Here is a 16,598-nt window from a genome sequence, read left to right on the forward strand (position 1 = left end):
TGCTACCTGCCTGCTGTGACTGGCTCAGAGAGATCATGGACCAATCCTGTCGGCGATTCTGCAGCATCTGGTGTCACCATGTCAACAGAGCAGCGGTTTCTCTTCCGCTCTGCTTTGTTGACAGGCATGACTGCAGATGTCATGCTCATTGACACCCAGCTCCCTGCTGCCTATGTGAAAGGAGCCAGCTGTCAATCAGCATGACATCGGCTGTCACACTTAGTCAACTGAGCAGCCCGGAAGAGGGAGAGCTGCTCTGTTGGAAGGAGATCACATGAAACAGCAGAATCACTGGCAGGAGCTTTCCATGACCACCCTGTGCTGACTCTGGGTATCAAAGGCAAATAGTTAGCATCTACCTGACTGTCAGCTCTTAGCCCCATGAGAAAAAACATAAAATCATCCAGGATAATTCCTTTAGGGTAAGCACCCATTTGCAATAAAAACAGACGAGTGCAATCCGATAAAAAAAAAAAAATCGGATTGCACTCTGACCAATGTTATTCAATGAGTTACATCTCATCTGCAATTTTTTTCTCAGCTGAAATTGGACTGAGAAAAAAAAAAAAAAAAAAAATCGCAGCATGCTGCATATTGCTGCGTATCTTGGATGAGGCTCGCCAATGCAAGTCAATGGGTGTGAGTAAAAAAAAAAAACAAAAAACACCGCACGGCATAAGGACCATCTGTATGCCATCCATTTTTTACAGATACCTTACAATTCTGTGGCATAGAACACTGTAAATGGTCCTGTAAATGATTGCAGAAAAATAGTTGCACAGAAAAAAAACGCATTGCATACGCATATCATACATGTCATACGGATGCTATATGAGAAAAATCGCATTGTACTCACATGACACTCGTCCGTTTTTTCAGTCCTGATATTGGAACGTTTTTTCTCTCACATATGGGTATGTACCCTTAAGGAAAGAACTGCATTACAGCTATTTACAGATTAGGTATAAATATGGTATTTATGCTGAAACCTGTATACTTTAACAGATAGGCACACACTAAAGGGGGTTTTACACATAGCGATATCGCTAACAATATCGCTAAAGCGCCACAGATTTGGTGACGTAGCAGCGATATCGCTAGCGATATCGCTATGTGTGATACTTACCTCCGACCGGCTCCCCCGCTGTCTGTTGCTGATCGTGCAGCTCCATTTCTCGTCAGGCGCTTCCTGCTGGCGCCGATGAGCGACGCGTGGACGCGGATAGGAGGACATCAGGATCGCCGCGTCTGACAGGTAAGTAACGACCGCTTGATCGCTGCTGCATCGCTGTGAGATCTGCCTGTGTGGCAGCTCACTAGCGACCATTTAGCGATGCACCAGCGATCCTGACCGGGTCGTATCGTGGTCGGGATCTCTGGTTCATCACTAAATGTAAAGGGGCCTTTAGACTAAGTTCACACTGGGCGTTTTTGCTGCTTTTTTAATGCTAATTTTCGGCTGCTTTTCACAGTACTGGCAAAGCCTATGAGATTTCAGAAATCTCATGCGCACACATTGGGTCTTTTGTCATCAGTATTGTGTGCTTTCCATGGTCTTTGGACAATAGAGCATGTCACTTCTTTCAGGGTTTTTTCAGCACTTTTCCAGTGTTTTTCACAAATTGAATGAAAAAAAAAACACGCATGAAAAACTGCATCAAAACCGTCACCAAAAACGCACCAAAACCTGCGTTTTTGCAGCAGCTTCTTTCCTGCCAAGCACTCAGGTTATGCTGTGGAAAAAAAGCAGCAAAAACCCCCAGTGTGAAAATAGCCTTATTATACTCTCAGTCAAGTCTACTGTCCACACTGACAAGTCTGCTCATACCATGTTTGTGAATCTGTAGCCCCAATACATAGAAATGCACAGTATGCCCGTTGATCACTCACTGACATAAAAACAAGGTGCAAAAACTTTTTCACCTGATATCAACATATTGAAAAACCTGTTCAGCTGGTTTTAATAATACAATTCGGCTATGCAGTCTTCATTAAAAGGGGCTGTCCCATAGAAAATGTATCCAAACACCGAGATCTCACATGGCCAAAAGAATGGGATCCCACAGTCCTCTGTGCGAATAAAGCGTAGGGCCCGCCCATAGTGTGACCACTTCTCCAACTGACTAGAGTAAATGGCTTGCTGGTCACACGTATGCACTGCTGCTATTCACAGAAAAATTAAGCACATGTAATTGTGATCACTGGAGGTCCTAAAAGTTGGCCTCCAATGATAATACATATTAGGCCGGGGTCAGTCTTGCGAGAAACATACAAACGCCTTTCAGATGTTGTCCTTTCCTAGGCTTGAACTCAGGACCCCATCAGCACCACTGTGCTACCCTATTTTCACCGGTTTGTGAAATCCTGCATGTATTTCTATGCAACTGAATGCTCCGGTCCCAAGTGCCGGCAGCAGTGCCGGGTATTGACTTACGAGACTCATGCAGGTTTCTCACTAGTCTGCCCCTGGACTTACACTGGTAAATGATGTATATGGGACAAACCGGTGAAAATAGGGTAGCACAGTGGTGCTGATGGGGTCCTGAGTTCAAGCCTAGGAAAGGACAACATCTGAAAGGCGTTTGTATGTTCTCCCCATGTATCTGTGGATTTCTTCCAAATATACCCTGATGGGGGCTCACAATATGAATTTCCAATAGGGACAGTGATGATAATCCTGCAGTCATTCTTGGATACAAGTAGTCCACATATCCTCCATACATCTATTACAACACAGTACTGTTGTTTCGATGAAACGTGTGCACTTATCATGGCAACCTGTCACCAGAAAAAACACCATTATCCTGCAGGGTTAATCTGCAGGTTATTAGCATTACTAACCTGCCCAGCGCCTCCACTTAGCTGAACGCTGCGGGGAGAAAATTAACTTTATTGCCACTTGGCAGCATTCGGATTTCAGCTCTGACTGGTTCTGCATTGGGGCTAGCTGTTAGGGTCGGGGGGGCGCAGTTAGAGCTGCCATTCTGTGACTGAACCTGTGCCGGTGCCACCCCTGTGACTGAAACTGAATGCTGTCGGGGAAAATAAAGAACCTTTTCCTCCCGCAGCGTTCGGCTGTGTGCAGGCGCTAGGCAGGTTCAGAACGCTATTAACCTTCAGATTAACCCTGTATCTGTAGATTAATAGCATTCAGTGGTGACAGGTTCCCTTTAAATGGTTTATAGAGTCAGACATGGGTCCTGCTCTGTCCCCATCTATTGAGGCCTGCTGGCACACATTTCATACTAGAGATAGGAACATCCTGATCGGGTACACCTTGCCGCGCTGGGATGTTTTTTATGCCCTCTGTTATTTACAAGGTATTTACATGCACTATTACTATTTATCTATTACTGCAGGGTATTTGCTCATTTTGTTTTTATCCTGGGTTTGATTATGGCCATAGTGTGAATGTGCACCTACTCATTTCACTTACTGTATGCCAACATGTGTGCCAGCTTATTTGTTTGATTTTACTTTATATATATTATATACCGTAGTTTGTTTTTTCTTTTTGGTGTGAGTAGTCATTCTTGGATACGAGTCCATATATCCTCCATACATCTGTTACAATGCCACTATGTGCGCTCTGATCACGGCTGTGGATACGTCTCTGGCTCGTAAATAAGATATGGAATAATGTATCAGAAATGATCATCGTTATTGTCAGACGTTGTGTATCAACATATCTCCACAGAGATATAGATTTCAGTCTAAGGAGAGGATTTACATAGGTTCCCATACAGATGAAGACTTTAGTCTAAGTTAGGATTGGCAAGGTTAGGGTCCTGGAATATGAGAAACGCCTTAACGTGGCTTCCAGGTACATATAAATTGGCCATTTTATGCGCTAAGATTTCTCAATTTTTCATATTTCTAATGCAGTAATGTAATTCATTTATCATATTTCATGTTTACATGCTATGGTGCTACAGTGTGCTTCCTTTTTTGTTTGGTTGTGTATCAACATGACACGATTCCAAAAAAGGGAGAGTGTTTGTGCTATTATGGGGCTGCACAGAGCAGATTTGTAGGTTAGAGAAAACCAGAACCACATTGCTGATGGTGGTTTTGTGTGTATGAGACATAACCACTCCCCGGTTGGAGGCTCAGCCCTAACGCCTGTGTCTAACATGCAGCTCCTTCACTTACAAAGATCACTCTGTGCTTTCTATGATATGGCTGCCTGTGCTACACTGTGAGTAGAATCTAACCCACATATCGCCTTCCCAGAAGCATCTGTAAGTTCCTAATGCGCGTGTATGTGTACGTCTGTAGTCACACGATGACTGTGCCACTGTTTCTGTGTATTTAGCTGAATGTTTGGATGCAGTATGTGAGCTTTCTTCTTTCTAACCGCCCAGTGCATGTAATGATTCCTACACTCTATTAGCCCGGTAGGCTGCACTCCCTTCATGTGTTAGGAGTTATTCCAGAATGTGTACGTTTAACAGATGTCACACTGTTGTTATCATAGAATCCCATTATTTTGTCTATTAAAGTCCTGATTCAGCAAATAGTTTTTAACAGAATTCTGGAGTAAAATGGTTTGAAATTACAACTTTTCCAGCTTTTATTCCAGCCAGTTTTAATAGTTTTTTGAAAAGTTGAAAGATCTTAGCCAGAAGATTGGGTAGCCGAGGACGCCCAGAAAATCCATCATAATTTATGCTATAAGTAACAACACAAATGGACTCTAGTTTCTAACTGTAGTGCATTTTTTAAAGTGGCTCACAGCAGCTAAAAGATACGCCAAAGTCATTAGGAGGCACCCAGGCCCTAATGAATCTGATGCGTATTACTCCTTCAGGTTGGGGTCAGACTTGTGAGAAACTCAGACGAGTCTCGCACGTCAATACCTGGCACAGCCGCCGGCACTCAGATCGGAGCGTTCAGCTTCATAGAAATACATGCAGCTGAACGCTCCAATCCGAGTGCCGGCGGCAGTGCCAGGTATTGACGTGCGAGACTCGTCTGAGTTTCTTGCAAATCTGACCCCGGCTTTATACTTTGTTTCAAGGCTGGTGTTCAGAAAGCCAGCCTGGACCTATTGGGAACTAAATGCCTATTTCACCTGCCAGTATTTGCTGTCTGCAGAAGAAATACCTGAGAGACAAGGCAGAAAATCTATCGCTCACATTACTTAATCTCGTACCCAAGTCTCTGACTGCCCGAGGCTGGGGCTGCGACATTACTGGGTTTTGTAGCAACTGCAGAGTCACAAGTTGGAGACCACACCCCTAATATTATTAATGTCATAATGGAAAGCCTCCTTGCTACACTGAACTAATAATATACCAGGCTCAGTGCGATTTCACATTCAAATAACAAGAGATTTTATTCAAATTTAGCTAAATCTAATTGTAGAAATCGCAGGAACGTGAGATGCAGAGATGTATGGGAGGCAGAGCAAGGGTTAACAGATTTATTTACAGGGGAATACTCACAGGGAGGTGAAGGGTCAAACAGTATAAAAGGCAAAGTGAAGTACAATGGTTGAAATAGCAGCAATTTGGTAACAAGCGTATCAGGAAGTCCTAACACTGCAGCTCCTGCTGCGCACTCAATAGCACTGGCAACGGAGGGCAGGGTGTCTTTTCTAGTGGGGTCCAGCAAACAACAATACCCCATCTTCCAGTGACAGTAGTGGTCTCTGGTACCTTCCACTGCCTCTAGTCCACATACTGTAGAGGCTAAACAACGGTGAGGGCCACAGTCCTGTACGAGCCCAAAGTGGCTCCTTAACTATCTTAGCTGGTAAAGTCAGGTCCCAAGGGTCAGGGCAACTAACAGCTGGCAATGTGAGGGTGCAAGTGTCCATCTCGTATGCGGTCCTTCTTGGGCAGCGCAGGTCCAATACTCACAGTCACGTAGTGTACGGCACCTGGTTCTCTGGTCATCACTGGACACACACTGCACGTCCTGCTCTCCCTGGTCCCAGCTGTTGATGGCGGGTGATGGATGAAATATCTCAAAATGGTACCAATAAAATCTACAGATTGTTATAGAAAAATAACAAATATTTTTGTTAAAAAGTTATTTTCTTGTGTAGAAGTAGTCAACAGTAAAAAAAAAAACCCATAAATTGGGTATCACTGTAAAATTATAAACATATACTATAGAACTACCATATTTTGTGGACTATAAGATGCACTTTTCCTGATGCCCACCGCCTGGAGAGCAATGTGTATAGTGAAGTCTCAGCTCCTGCCTGCACTGCCGACATTTTCATGAAGCCCACTGGCAGGATAACCCCTCCTCCCAGCCCATGGCCAGCAGCATTGCCCCACTCCTACCACCACCAGCTTCCTGCAGAGGCGAGCCTGCCTCCTGTGATCTTCCACCGCCATCCTCCTGGTAAGCTAAGTTTGGACTATAACATGGACCCCATTTGACATATATAAGAAAAATGTTTTCCTGTTTTCTGCTTCAAAATGTGGGGTAATTCTTATAAGTTATGATAATTTTTCTCACATGGTGTATGCTGTACACAAATATAAAAAGCAATAGCAAAATTGCTTGTCTTTGCTCATCCAGGCTCACAAAAAAATTAAATAAAAACTGATCAAAAAATCCTATTTACTCAAAAATAACAGTTAAAATAAAAACATGTCTGCTAAAAATAAGCTTTCAAGCAACTATGTCTTCATAAAAATAAAAAAATGATGGTTTTCCGAATGTGGCGAAATCCTCCCAACCTTCTTTTGTTTAATTGATTTTTTTTGTGTAAAAATAGTAAAGCATAAAAAACATTCCACCCAACAGAAAAAGTGTAATAAAAAGTAGTCAAAAAGTCATATATTAAAAAAATTGTACAACTGAAAAGTACATTTTGTAAAAAAAAAAAAAAAAAAAGCCCTCCCTCACCTCATACAGCTGAAAATGTGTGGCTCTCAGAATATGAAAACATGAAATCAAATCTTTTTCAAACGGTATGTAATTAAACCTAAACAAGACTATATACATTTGGTATCAAAATAATTGCTCTGGCTCAGAAAATAAAGTTAAAGGGATTTTGCAGGTATAAATAGAAATAAAAAGCGATCTGACCGTTCCCGTAAAAGGGGTCGCCAACCTCTACTGTTACTTTTATTTAGATTTTCTTTTAGCTCAGTCATCCTACTGCAGCCTTGTTATTATTTACATCTTGAACTGCCTTACAGCTATCTCGCTGTGCCTCTAGACTACATTACTTCCATCCTTAGTGAGCAACCACTCCATCTAAAAAGCACCTACTAGAGACTCCTATATAGTCTCAAGATGGATAATTTATTACACACAGTTTTTCCTTAATAACATACCCCCCCATTTCGCCTAGCATGTGCTATCCTAATATTCTCCCGCATACAGAAATGGTAAATATGCTGAGACCGGTAGGCTTGGTGTACTGCAGGGGAGCAATGGGTTATATAATGTCATTTATTCTAATATAATCTAGCACTCTGGGATGCCCAGCATTTTCGCCTCTGATGAAAGTCCCAAGCTGATCAGATTGCTGGTTCTATGTGGAGCCTGCAATATGCTCTCCCTGCTTTACCTGCTGAAAATTATAGGCGAGGCCTGCCATGACTTGTTCAGAAGACACTGGAGAGCTGCTGGCTGACCCATTCATAACATAGACATGAAGTTGGCGTCCTCTGTGCTTTGTAGCACTGCAGCAGGAAGCAGTACTACCTACAGGAATCTACTCAAATCTAGGCATTGTCAAATTAAAAGACTGAAAAAAACATGATAGGAAAAACAATTCCAAAAGTTTACAATATGAATTGAAAACTGCTTCAGGCAAAAATAAAAATTAAAAACTCACCAAAAAGGAGTGCTTCCACTAAATGCCTAAATAAAACTCAGTGTGAACATGGCCTAAAGAAACAGTCACAAAGTTGCAGGCGGTAATATACGGTATGTTAACGTTGAATTCTGATTTATCAAATTTGATCAGCTTGAATGAGCCAACTACCAATCACGCAGATTAGTTTCTACACTTACATGATAACTGTACAAAAGGAAGTTTTTGATCTCTGCGAGATCACTCTAAGGCTAGGTGCACACGTTGCAGATTCTGCTGTGGAATTTTCCACGCAGATTTTACGAAATCTGCAGGTAAAATGACCTGCGTTTTACCTGCGGATTTAGTGCACTGCAGATTTCTATAAGGGCAGTTTCACACGTCCAGACTATTCCAGTACCGGAAAAACCGGTACTGGAGCTATCCGTGTCCGTGTGGATACGTAGACCATCCGTGTGACATCCGTGTGCTATCCGTATATCCGTGTTTACCATCCGTGTGCTGTCCATGTGCTGTCCGCATGCTCTCCGTGTGTCCGTGTATTGGAAATTTTTTTTCAATGTTAACCCTTTGACTTTTAAAAGCGCACACGGATCGCACACGGACAGCACACGGACAGCATCCGTGTGTGATATGTGTTTACACAGACCCATTGACTTGTATGGGTCCGTGTGATCCGTGCTGTTTCACAAAAACGGACATGTCAGCGTGTTTTACACACGGTCCGTGAAAACATGCTGACATCTGCATCAGTAGAATGTGTCTACGTGTGTCAGTGTCTCCGGTACATGAGAAAACTGTCACTACACGTACCGGAGCCACTGACGTGTGAAACTGGCCTAATGGAGCAGGTGTAAAACTGCTGCAGAACTGCACAAAAGAAGTGACATGCTGCAGTTTTAAATCTGCACCAAATCTGTGCAGAAAAATCCGCAGCATTTTTTGTTTTACATAGCCTTAAATGGTACTGTACATCACTTGCAGTTCTGCTGCAGTTCCGCAGGGCCAAATCCGCTGCAGAACTGCAGCAGAATCCGCACCATGTGCACATGCCCTAAGATAAAGTTTTCTTTTCTGGAAAAAGAACTGAGTGTCTGTGATTCAGGAGTAGACAAGACTATCAGGCTTTAGTTGGTTAACATGTTGGGAGACTTAACACATACAAGCAATGTACAGTCATATGTTACAGTTTGGGCACCCCTATTAATGTTAACCTTTTTTCTTTATAACAATTTTGGTTTTTGCAACAACTATTTCAGTTTCATATATCTAATAACTGATGGACTCAGTTATATTTCTGGATTCAAATGAGGTTTATTGTACTAACAGAAAATGTGCACTCTGCATTTAAACAAAATTTGACCGGTGCAAAAGTATGGGCACCCTTATCATTTTCTTGATTTGAACACTCCTAACTACTTTTTACTGACTTCCTGAAGCACTAAATTGGTTTTGTAACCTCATTGAGCTTTGAACCTCATAGCCAGGTGTATCAAATCATGAGAAAAGGTATTTAAGGTGGCCACTTGCAAGTAGTTCTCCTATTTGATTCTCCTATGAAGAGTGGCATCATGGGCTCCTCAAAACAACTCTCAAATGATCTGAAATCAAAGATTATTCAACATAGCTTTTCAGGGGAAGGATACAAAAAGTTGTCTCAGAGATTTAACCTGTCAGTTTCCACTGTGAGGAACATAGTAAGGAAATGGAAGAACACAGGTACAGTTCTTGTTAAGCCCAGAAGTTGCAGGCCAAGAAAAATATCAGAAAGGCACAGAAGAAGAATGGTGAGAACAGTCAAGGACAATCCACAGACCACCTCCAAAGACCGGCAGCATCATCTTGCTGCAGATGGTGTCACTGTGCATCGGTCAACAATACAGCGCACTTTGCACAAGGAGAAGCAGTATGGGAGAGTGATGCGAAAGAAGCCGTTTCTGCAAGCACGCCACAAACAGAGTCGCCTGAGGTATGCAAAAGCACATTTGGACAAGCCAGTTACATTTTGGAAGAAGGTCCTGTGGACTGATGAAACAAAGATTGAGTTGTTTGGTCATACAAAAAGGCATTATGCATGGGGGCTAAAAAACACAGCATTCCAAGAAAAACACTTGCTAGCCACAGTAAAATTTGGTGGAGGTTCCATCATGCTTTGGGGCTGTGTGGCCAATGCCGGCACCGGGAATCTTGTTAAAGTTGAGGGTCTCATGGATTCAACTCAGTATCAGCAGATTCTTGACAATAATGTGCAAGAATCAGTGACGAAGTTGAAGTTACGCAGGGGATGGATATTTCAGCAAGACAATGATCCAAAACACCGCTCCAAATCTACTCAGGCATTCATGCAGAGGAACAATTTCAATGTTCTGGAATGGCCATCCCAGTCCCCAGACCTGAATATCATTGAACATCTGTGGGATGATTTGAAGCGGGCTGTCCATGCTCGGTGACCATCAAGCTTAACTGAACTGGAATTGTTTTGTAAACAGGAATGGTCACAAATACCTTCATCCAGGATCCAGGAGCTCATTAATAGCTACAGGAAGTGACTAGAGGCTGTTATTTTTGCAAAAGGAGGATCTACGAAATATTAATGTCACTTTTATGTTGAGGTGCCCATACTTTTGCACCGGTCAAATTTTGTTAAAATGCAGATTGCACATTTCCTGTTAGTACAATAAACCTCATTTGAATCCAGAAATATAACGGAGTCCATCAGTTATTAGATATATGAAACTGAAATAGCTGTTGCAAAAACCAAAATTGTTATAAAGAAAAAAGGTTAACATTAATAGGGGTGCCCAAACTTTAACATATGACTGTATCTGTTATTACTCATTCAATTTCAATTTATTAGAATCAAATCTTAATTTTCTTAAAACTGATTAATAAGCTAAAAATACAGGGGGAATTTGATTCAAGAAAATGATCCGATCTGATAATTATTATGTTCCTGATGATCAAATGTACTTGCACACCCTCATCCAAAGATAATCAGGCAGGTTACGGAAAGTCTGACAAAGATGACCTTGATGGTCATATATTTTTGTTTCCAATATGCACATTATGATAATCAATCTCGTCAGTCTGCTCTTGACCGAAATGAAGTTTCACACTTATACCCATGATGTAGTTGTATATAAGGGCAGTTGTGTGTCATGACGAGGAGCCAGAGGGACAGTTGCCCCAGGCGCCAAAGCTTTAGGACACAAAATTTCATTCCTTCATCCCCATTACTGGTAAATGAGTGCTGATTCTTCTTAGAGCTTTGCTGTGAGTGTACACCTTGCACTGCCTATGCAGAGCACAGCAGTGGAGATGAGTTTGTCAACAACTGCTGTGCTCTGCAGACACAGCAACTGAGATGATAAAATGGAGTAATCCTGGAGGCTGAAAACTCATCTCCACTGCTGCTCTCTATATATAAACACAATAAGTATTACCCTGGATAAAGTGAAGAGTCCCAAAGCACATCAGCTAAACAAGAAACGAAAATACAAAACGTGCATGGACCAAGGAAATTACAAATTAGTAAAAATGTGTTTTTATTGCAAAAAGGTTAAACGGCATAAATGTATTAAACACAGCAAATACATGGTGAAGTATTGTGAATTCCCTTGCTCGGAGTTCTGAGTCGAAGCTCCCTCTGCTCCCTCTGGTGGTTACTGAGAGTAGTAGAGCTGGACAGGTTGATGGAAGTTCCCCACCTGATGACGATAATTGGGAACCTGGGATTACTGGCTGGGAGCATATAATTGAGCTGGCTGCTCTTGGAAGTTGCCGGTGATTTCCTCCATGTGCATTTGGAGTTCTTTTGTCCCCTGCCTGATCTACATGGCTCAGTTAAGTGATTGTTTTGCTAACCCTTTGCATCTAATCTGGTTGTGCCTTTTTTTTTTGCTTTTTGCTTTGTTGCTAGAGTTCAGCGTGCTCCCTGCTGGGGGCAGCGCTGGGCCCTGCTTCATATGTTACAGCTTGTTCAGTCCCCTGTTATGTTAGCATCTTTTTGCTTTGCTTCCAGTTTATACCAGAGTGCTGATCTAGAGGGAGGTGAGGTCGTGTGGCCTCAGGTTTTTTGTATATCAGAAATGTTGGACTTTTTTAGGGTTTTGTGTGTGATTGCAGACAGTATCTTTTCTGTTCTGTCCTGTCTAGACAGCTTGGGCCCCACCGTTTGCTCTGTCTGTTCTCTGCCTGTGTTTGTGTCTCATCTTGTTTCACCGACAATATATGTTTGGGGGCTGTCTGTTCCTTTGGGGATCTGCTCCGGGGCAGTTTAGATTTCACCTTTCTGTCTTTAGGCTTAGTTAGTTCTCCGGCTGTGACGAAGCGTCTATGGCATCGTAGGAACGCTCCACGGCTACTGCTAGTTGTGTTGTTAGGATCAGAGGTCTGCAAGCTGCTTAGGTACCAACCTCTCTGGTCTTCTGGTGGCTTAGCCTGTTCCTGCCATCCTCCTCGGTGACCCATTCATAACAGTGAAGATATCACTAATCACAATAGAAAACATATGAAAAAATGCAAATACCCTAGGAATACTCATAAATATGTGTAAAATCAGGAATGCAAAATAGATAAAACAATTTAAAAGGAAATATACATTAAAAAAAACAAATAGAAGGCCCTAGATCCAGTCATGAATAGATATACAAAGTTCTCGCAGTAATAAGTCTCACGAATCTCGGTGCAGAGTTAAATAGATCTCCTGCAGTAATCAATTCCACAATAATAACATCAACCCAGAAACTTTGTAAGGAAATGAAACCTAAAAACTAAAATTATGATTAAAATAATTAAAACCAACAAAGGAAGTGGTCACAAAAAAAGAATTAAACAGGAGCATGTCTTTAAAGTAAAGGGAACAATACTACTATGTCTATTACAGAAAAGGGAAAAAAATGGTATGTTAATTAAGACAAATGGACTTTGGCCCCCGATTTTCTGACCAGTCTTGATAAGAAGGCGTGGTGGCATCAGACGCTCTTGATTCATGAAGAAGTGCATGATTTTTCAACTTTTCAAAGTAATTCACACATCAATGCCCATGCGTTTCCAACCTGTAAATCCATTGCACCTCGTTCTGCATTAGATGTCATTTCCAGTTATACTAAAATATTGCAATTAAAAAAATATATATAACTGCATACAATTTTATTGCTACAATTTCATTTCAGATTTCATCAAAATAAGGAAAAATTAAAGGTTTATCTGGCAAATTATTATTTCATCAGAATTTTCTTAAAATTCAGTACATGTGCTTGGAGAATAAGGGGTTCAATGCTATAATGTGTTCATGAGGTAGGGGGCATAATATATTTGCCTTCCTCCGGAAATTACACTATGCCATTGTGTGTTTTAATTGTTGGATAAATCTGATAATATTTTTGTATCTTTTTTTTACAGAAACAAAATGGAACAGGCATATATATCCTCCACCATATATGCGCTATGTACTATGTATATCATATTCATGGTACCCGTCTTGTCTGAAAATCATTGTAAGGTGACACCAGAGGAAGCTGACTGTAGCCACTTGGAATTATATACTATACCCTCTGACCTTCCATTGACTATTAAAATCTTAGACCTTTCTCATAATCGACTGAAGTCACTGCCTACAGCCAATCTCTCTAGATATGATCAACTTCAGCAACTAGATGTTGGCTATAATACTCTCCATATTCTGGAATCAGCCTTATGTCAACAACTGCCATTGCTTAAAATACTAAACCTACAACACAACGAATTTAGCAAGATTTCTGAAAAAGCCTTCATTTACTGCACAGGTCTTGCAGAACTGAGACTAAATTCTAATGGAATAAAAGAAATTGTGGGGAACCCATTTGAAAATCTTCAGGTACTGTTCATTCATTTTGAAGGAGTTCTCACAACTTAGAATGTTATCAAATGTCCACAGGATAGGTGATAACTTGGCGACCACTGGGGTTCTCACCGTTGGGACACCCACGATTCCACAGAAAGGGGATCTGAAATGGTCCAATGGCATGAGTGCTATTAATTGTCTTTGGGACTGTTGGAGAGTAGAGGTCTTGGCTTGGCTATCTCCAGCAGTCTTGTAGACAATGAAGTAAACTGTCATGTGCATGTGCACAATCACTGCAATCCAACAAGACACGTCAGAGATCTATTCTTAAAGGGAACCTGTCAGCTGGTTTGGCCGATATAAGATACGGCCATCACCTTTCAGGGCTTATATACAGCATTCTATAATGCATCTTCTTATGATCACCGCCCTCCTGCTTGCTTCTTGTGGATGACGCGACCCTGCATCATCCACACAGGCTCCCCAGCATCGCACTCCTGTGCAGGCGTACTTCTCTACCCTGTTGAGGGCAGACCAAAGTACTGTAGTGCACAGGTGCCGGAAAAGGACAAAGAGCCCTGGCACCTGTGCACTGCAGTACTTTGCTCTACCCTCAAGAGGGCAGAGAAATACACCTGCACAGGAGGAAGAAGCAAGTAGAGCCTGAAGACCCACCTCTTCCGACAAGCCTATAACCTGCAGTAACCACCGATCGACCAAACCGCTGCATGACCAGCTCTACCCTCACCTACTGTATTTTCACCCATCCCTTGTAGATTGTGAGCCTTCGCGGGCAGGGTCCTCTCTCCTCCTGTACCAGTTATGACTTGTATTGTTCAACATTATTGTACTTGTTTTTATGTATACCCCTCCCTACATGTAAAGCGCCATGGAATAAATGGCGATATAACAATAAATAATAATAATAATAATAAGTAGGAGGGCGGCGATCATAAGAAGATGGGAGGTGCCGGACCAAGACCAGCGACACTGATCGGCCAGGACCACCACTACGGCGAGCATAATAAAATGTATTTTTCAGTTCTTCCAGGTCGGGTTGGGGGCTTATCTACAGCCTTATAGAATATATAAGCCCTGAAAGGTGATGGCCGTATATTATATTGGCCAAAACTGCTGACAGGTTCCCTTTAAGGACAGTTGGGACCCTCAGCGATCAGTTATCACATTCGCATGCTACGTTACGATAACCACTTCAATGATCTAAGCCAAAGTTTTTTCAAGATCATTTTTGCTTTCTATCAGTGTGATTAAACTCCTGATATTATTCTTGACAGAACTTGCGCATTCTAGATGTGTCACGCAACAAATTGACATCTACAGCTTTAGGAAACAAACAGCAGCTATCAAAGCTCTCCGAGCTTCTGTATTCACATAATATGATTAAAGAACTGAAGAATGACGATTTCATGTTTCTTGGAAACAACTCTGTGCAGACGCTCGATCTTTCATTGAACCCTGTGAAAGAGGTAAGGTGGCAAACTAAAAGGTAAGGGGGTCACACTAAAAATTCAATAGGAGCCCTTTTCTGTTACGTAGTGGAGGACTGTGTGTTTGTTTGCCCTATCTTCTCTCCATCATCTGTTGTTTACCCTGTACATGTGCAAATCATACATATAAACACATTATTCTTGATAGTACTCTGATCTGCTTAGCTGATGTGTGCCCCAACGAAATGACTTCTGCAGTATTTTAGTTTTTAGACCTGTAATCACTGCCAAAAGCCACTAAGGTCTATTAGGTCCTAATCAAGTTCTCAATTTTTTTTTTTACACATATAATCCCACATTTATTAAAAGTTAATTTCTTGGAATGTGCTGCAAAAATTAAAATAAATGCATGTTAGGGCTTGTAGCTTCCTCTTTTATTTTTCTGGACAACTTGTCAAAGAAATCATGGACATTTTTAGCAATCATTTTTTTTACATAGCAAGGTCTGATCTCAACACTTTAACCTTGTAGATACCACAGAAGGACCCTGTATCTGCCATGTTAGTACTCCTAAAAAGTCCACCACATTAATTAAACAATAGACAGGAATTCTATTAGTACTATATAGATGATCAAGTGATCATTGACTTAATCTTAATAAAAAAAATTAAATATCTTTAGAAAAAATATTGGAAAAAATATACATACAAGTTTAAATCATCTCCGTTCTCCCATAATGCAAATATTAAAAAATTCAAAAAATATACAGTAAAAATAAGCCCTTATATAACAATACATTTAAAAATACAAAAATCATGACTTTTAGAATATGGCAACTAAAGCCAATAATTGTTTGCAAGTTTTAACAACAAAACGTTACCATATAATTTTTACCACAAAGTAAAAACAAACAGCAAATTTGCCTTTCTTTTTACAATTCCAGCCAACCAGAATTTTTTTTCCTTTATCTGTCACATTTTCCATATTTCTTATGAGACTCTCCTAAAAAAATAAGATCCCATCTGGCCAACCATATAGCATCTAATATTTACATTGCAATTCTTAAAATAGGAAATTTTTTGTTTTGTTAATTTTATCCACTGCTGATGTATAAAAACAAATGGCATACAGATACCATGTGGATGACAACACAAATAAAAATCTGTCATTCAGATGTTTTTTTTATTATATGGGTGTGTGAACTTAGCCTTAGAAGTATACAGATCTACATTACATAATTACACACAGAAAGAACTATCAGGTTAAGTTCTAAAAGTGTTTAAAAAAAATTTGCCCTGTATTTGTCTATATTTTCATCCATATGCCATCTGTAAGCAATCCGTATGCTGTCTGTATGTCTTTTTTTACATCAATATGGCATTTATACATCAGCAATTAATAAAATGTATGTTTCGGTAGGCCTCCACCAAGCCGGGGAGTAATGCCGCCAGCAGGCCATCCTCAGCAGAATAAAATGGGGAAAGATGGGGAAGGGATTCATGATTAGTCAGTCTCAATAAGCAATGTCTAGATCTCAGTT

General features: G+C 41.0%; 1 protein-coding gene across 6 annotated transcripts in view; it reads left to right on the forward strand.

The window, feature by feature from the left end:
• Window positions 1–16,598, forward strand: part of TLR3 (toll like receptor 3) — a 290,358-nt gene that overhangs the window by 259,885 nt on the left and 13,875 nt on the right. For 4 of the 6 annotated variants that reach the window (XM_073578744.1, XM_073578759.1, XM_073578768.1 and 1 more), the window contains 2 exons: window positions 13,190–13,643; window positions 14,906–15,097. In XM_073578744.1, the coding sequence (XP_073434845.1) occupies window positions 13,197–13,643; window positions 14,906–15,097 (639 nt within the window). In that variant the 5' untranslated portion in view covers window positions 13,190–13,196. Of the gene's footprint in view, window positions 1–4,116; window positions 4,242–13,189; window positions 13,644–14,905; window positions 15,098–16,598 lie in introns of those variants that run through there. The other 2 variants (XM_073578749.1, XM_073578736.1) reach the window with 2 other exon arrangements.

Source organism: Dendrobates tinctorius, unplaced genomic scaffold (assembly GCF_039654945.1).
Source record: "Dendrobates tinctorius isolate UK_male_01 unplaced genomic scaffold, ASM3965494v1 ptg000008l, whole genome shotgun sequence".
NCBI lineage: Eukaryota > Metazoa > Chordata > Amphibia > Anura > Dendrobatidae > Dendrobates > Dendrobates tinctorius.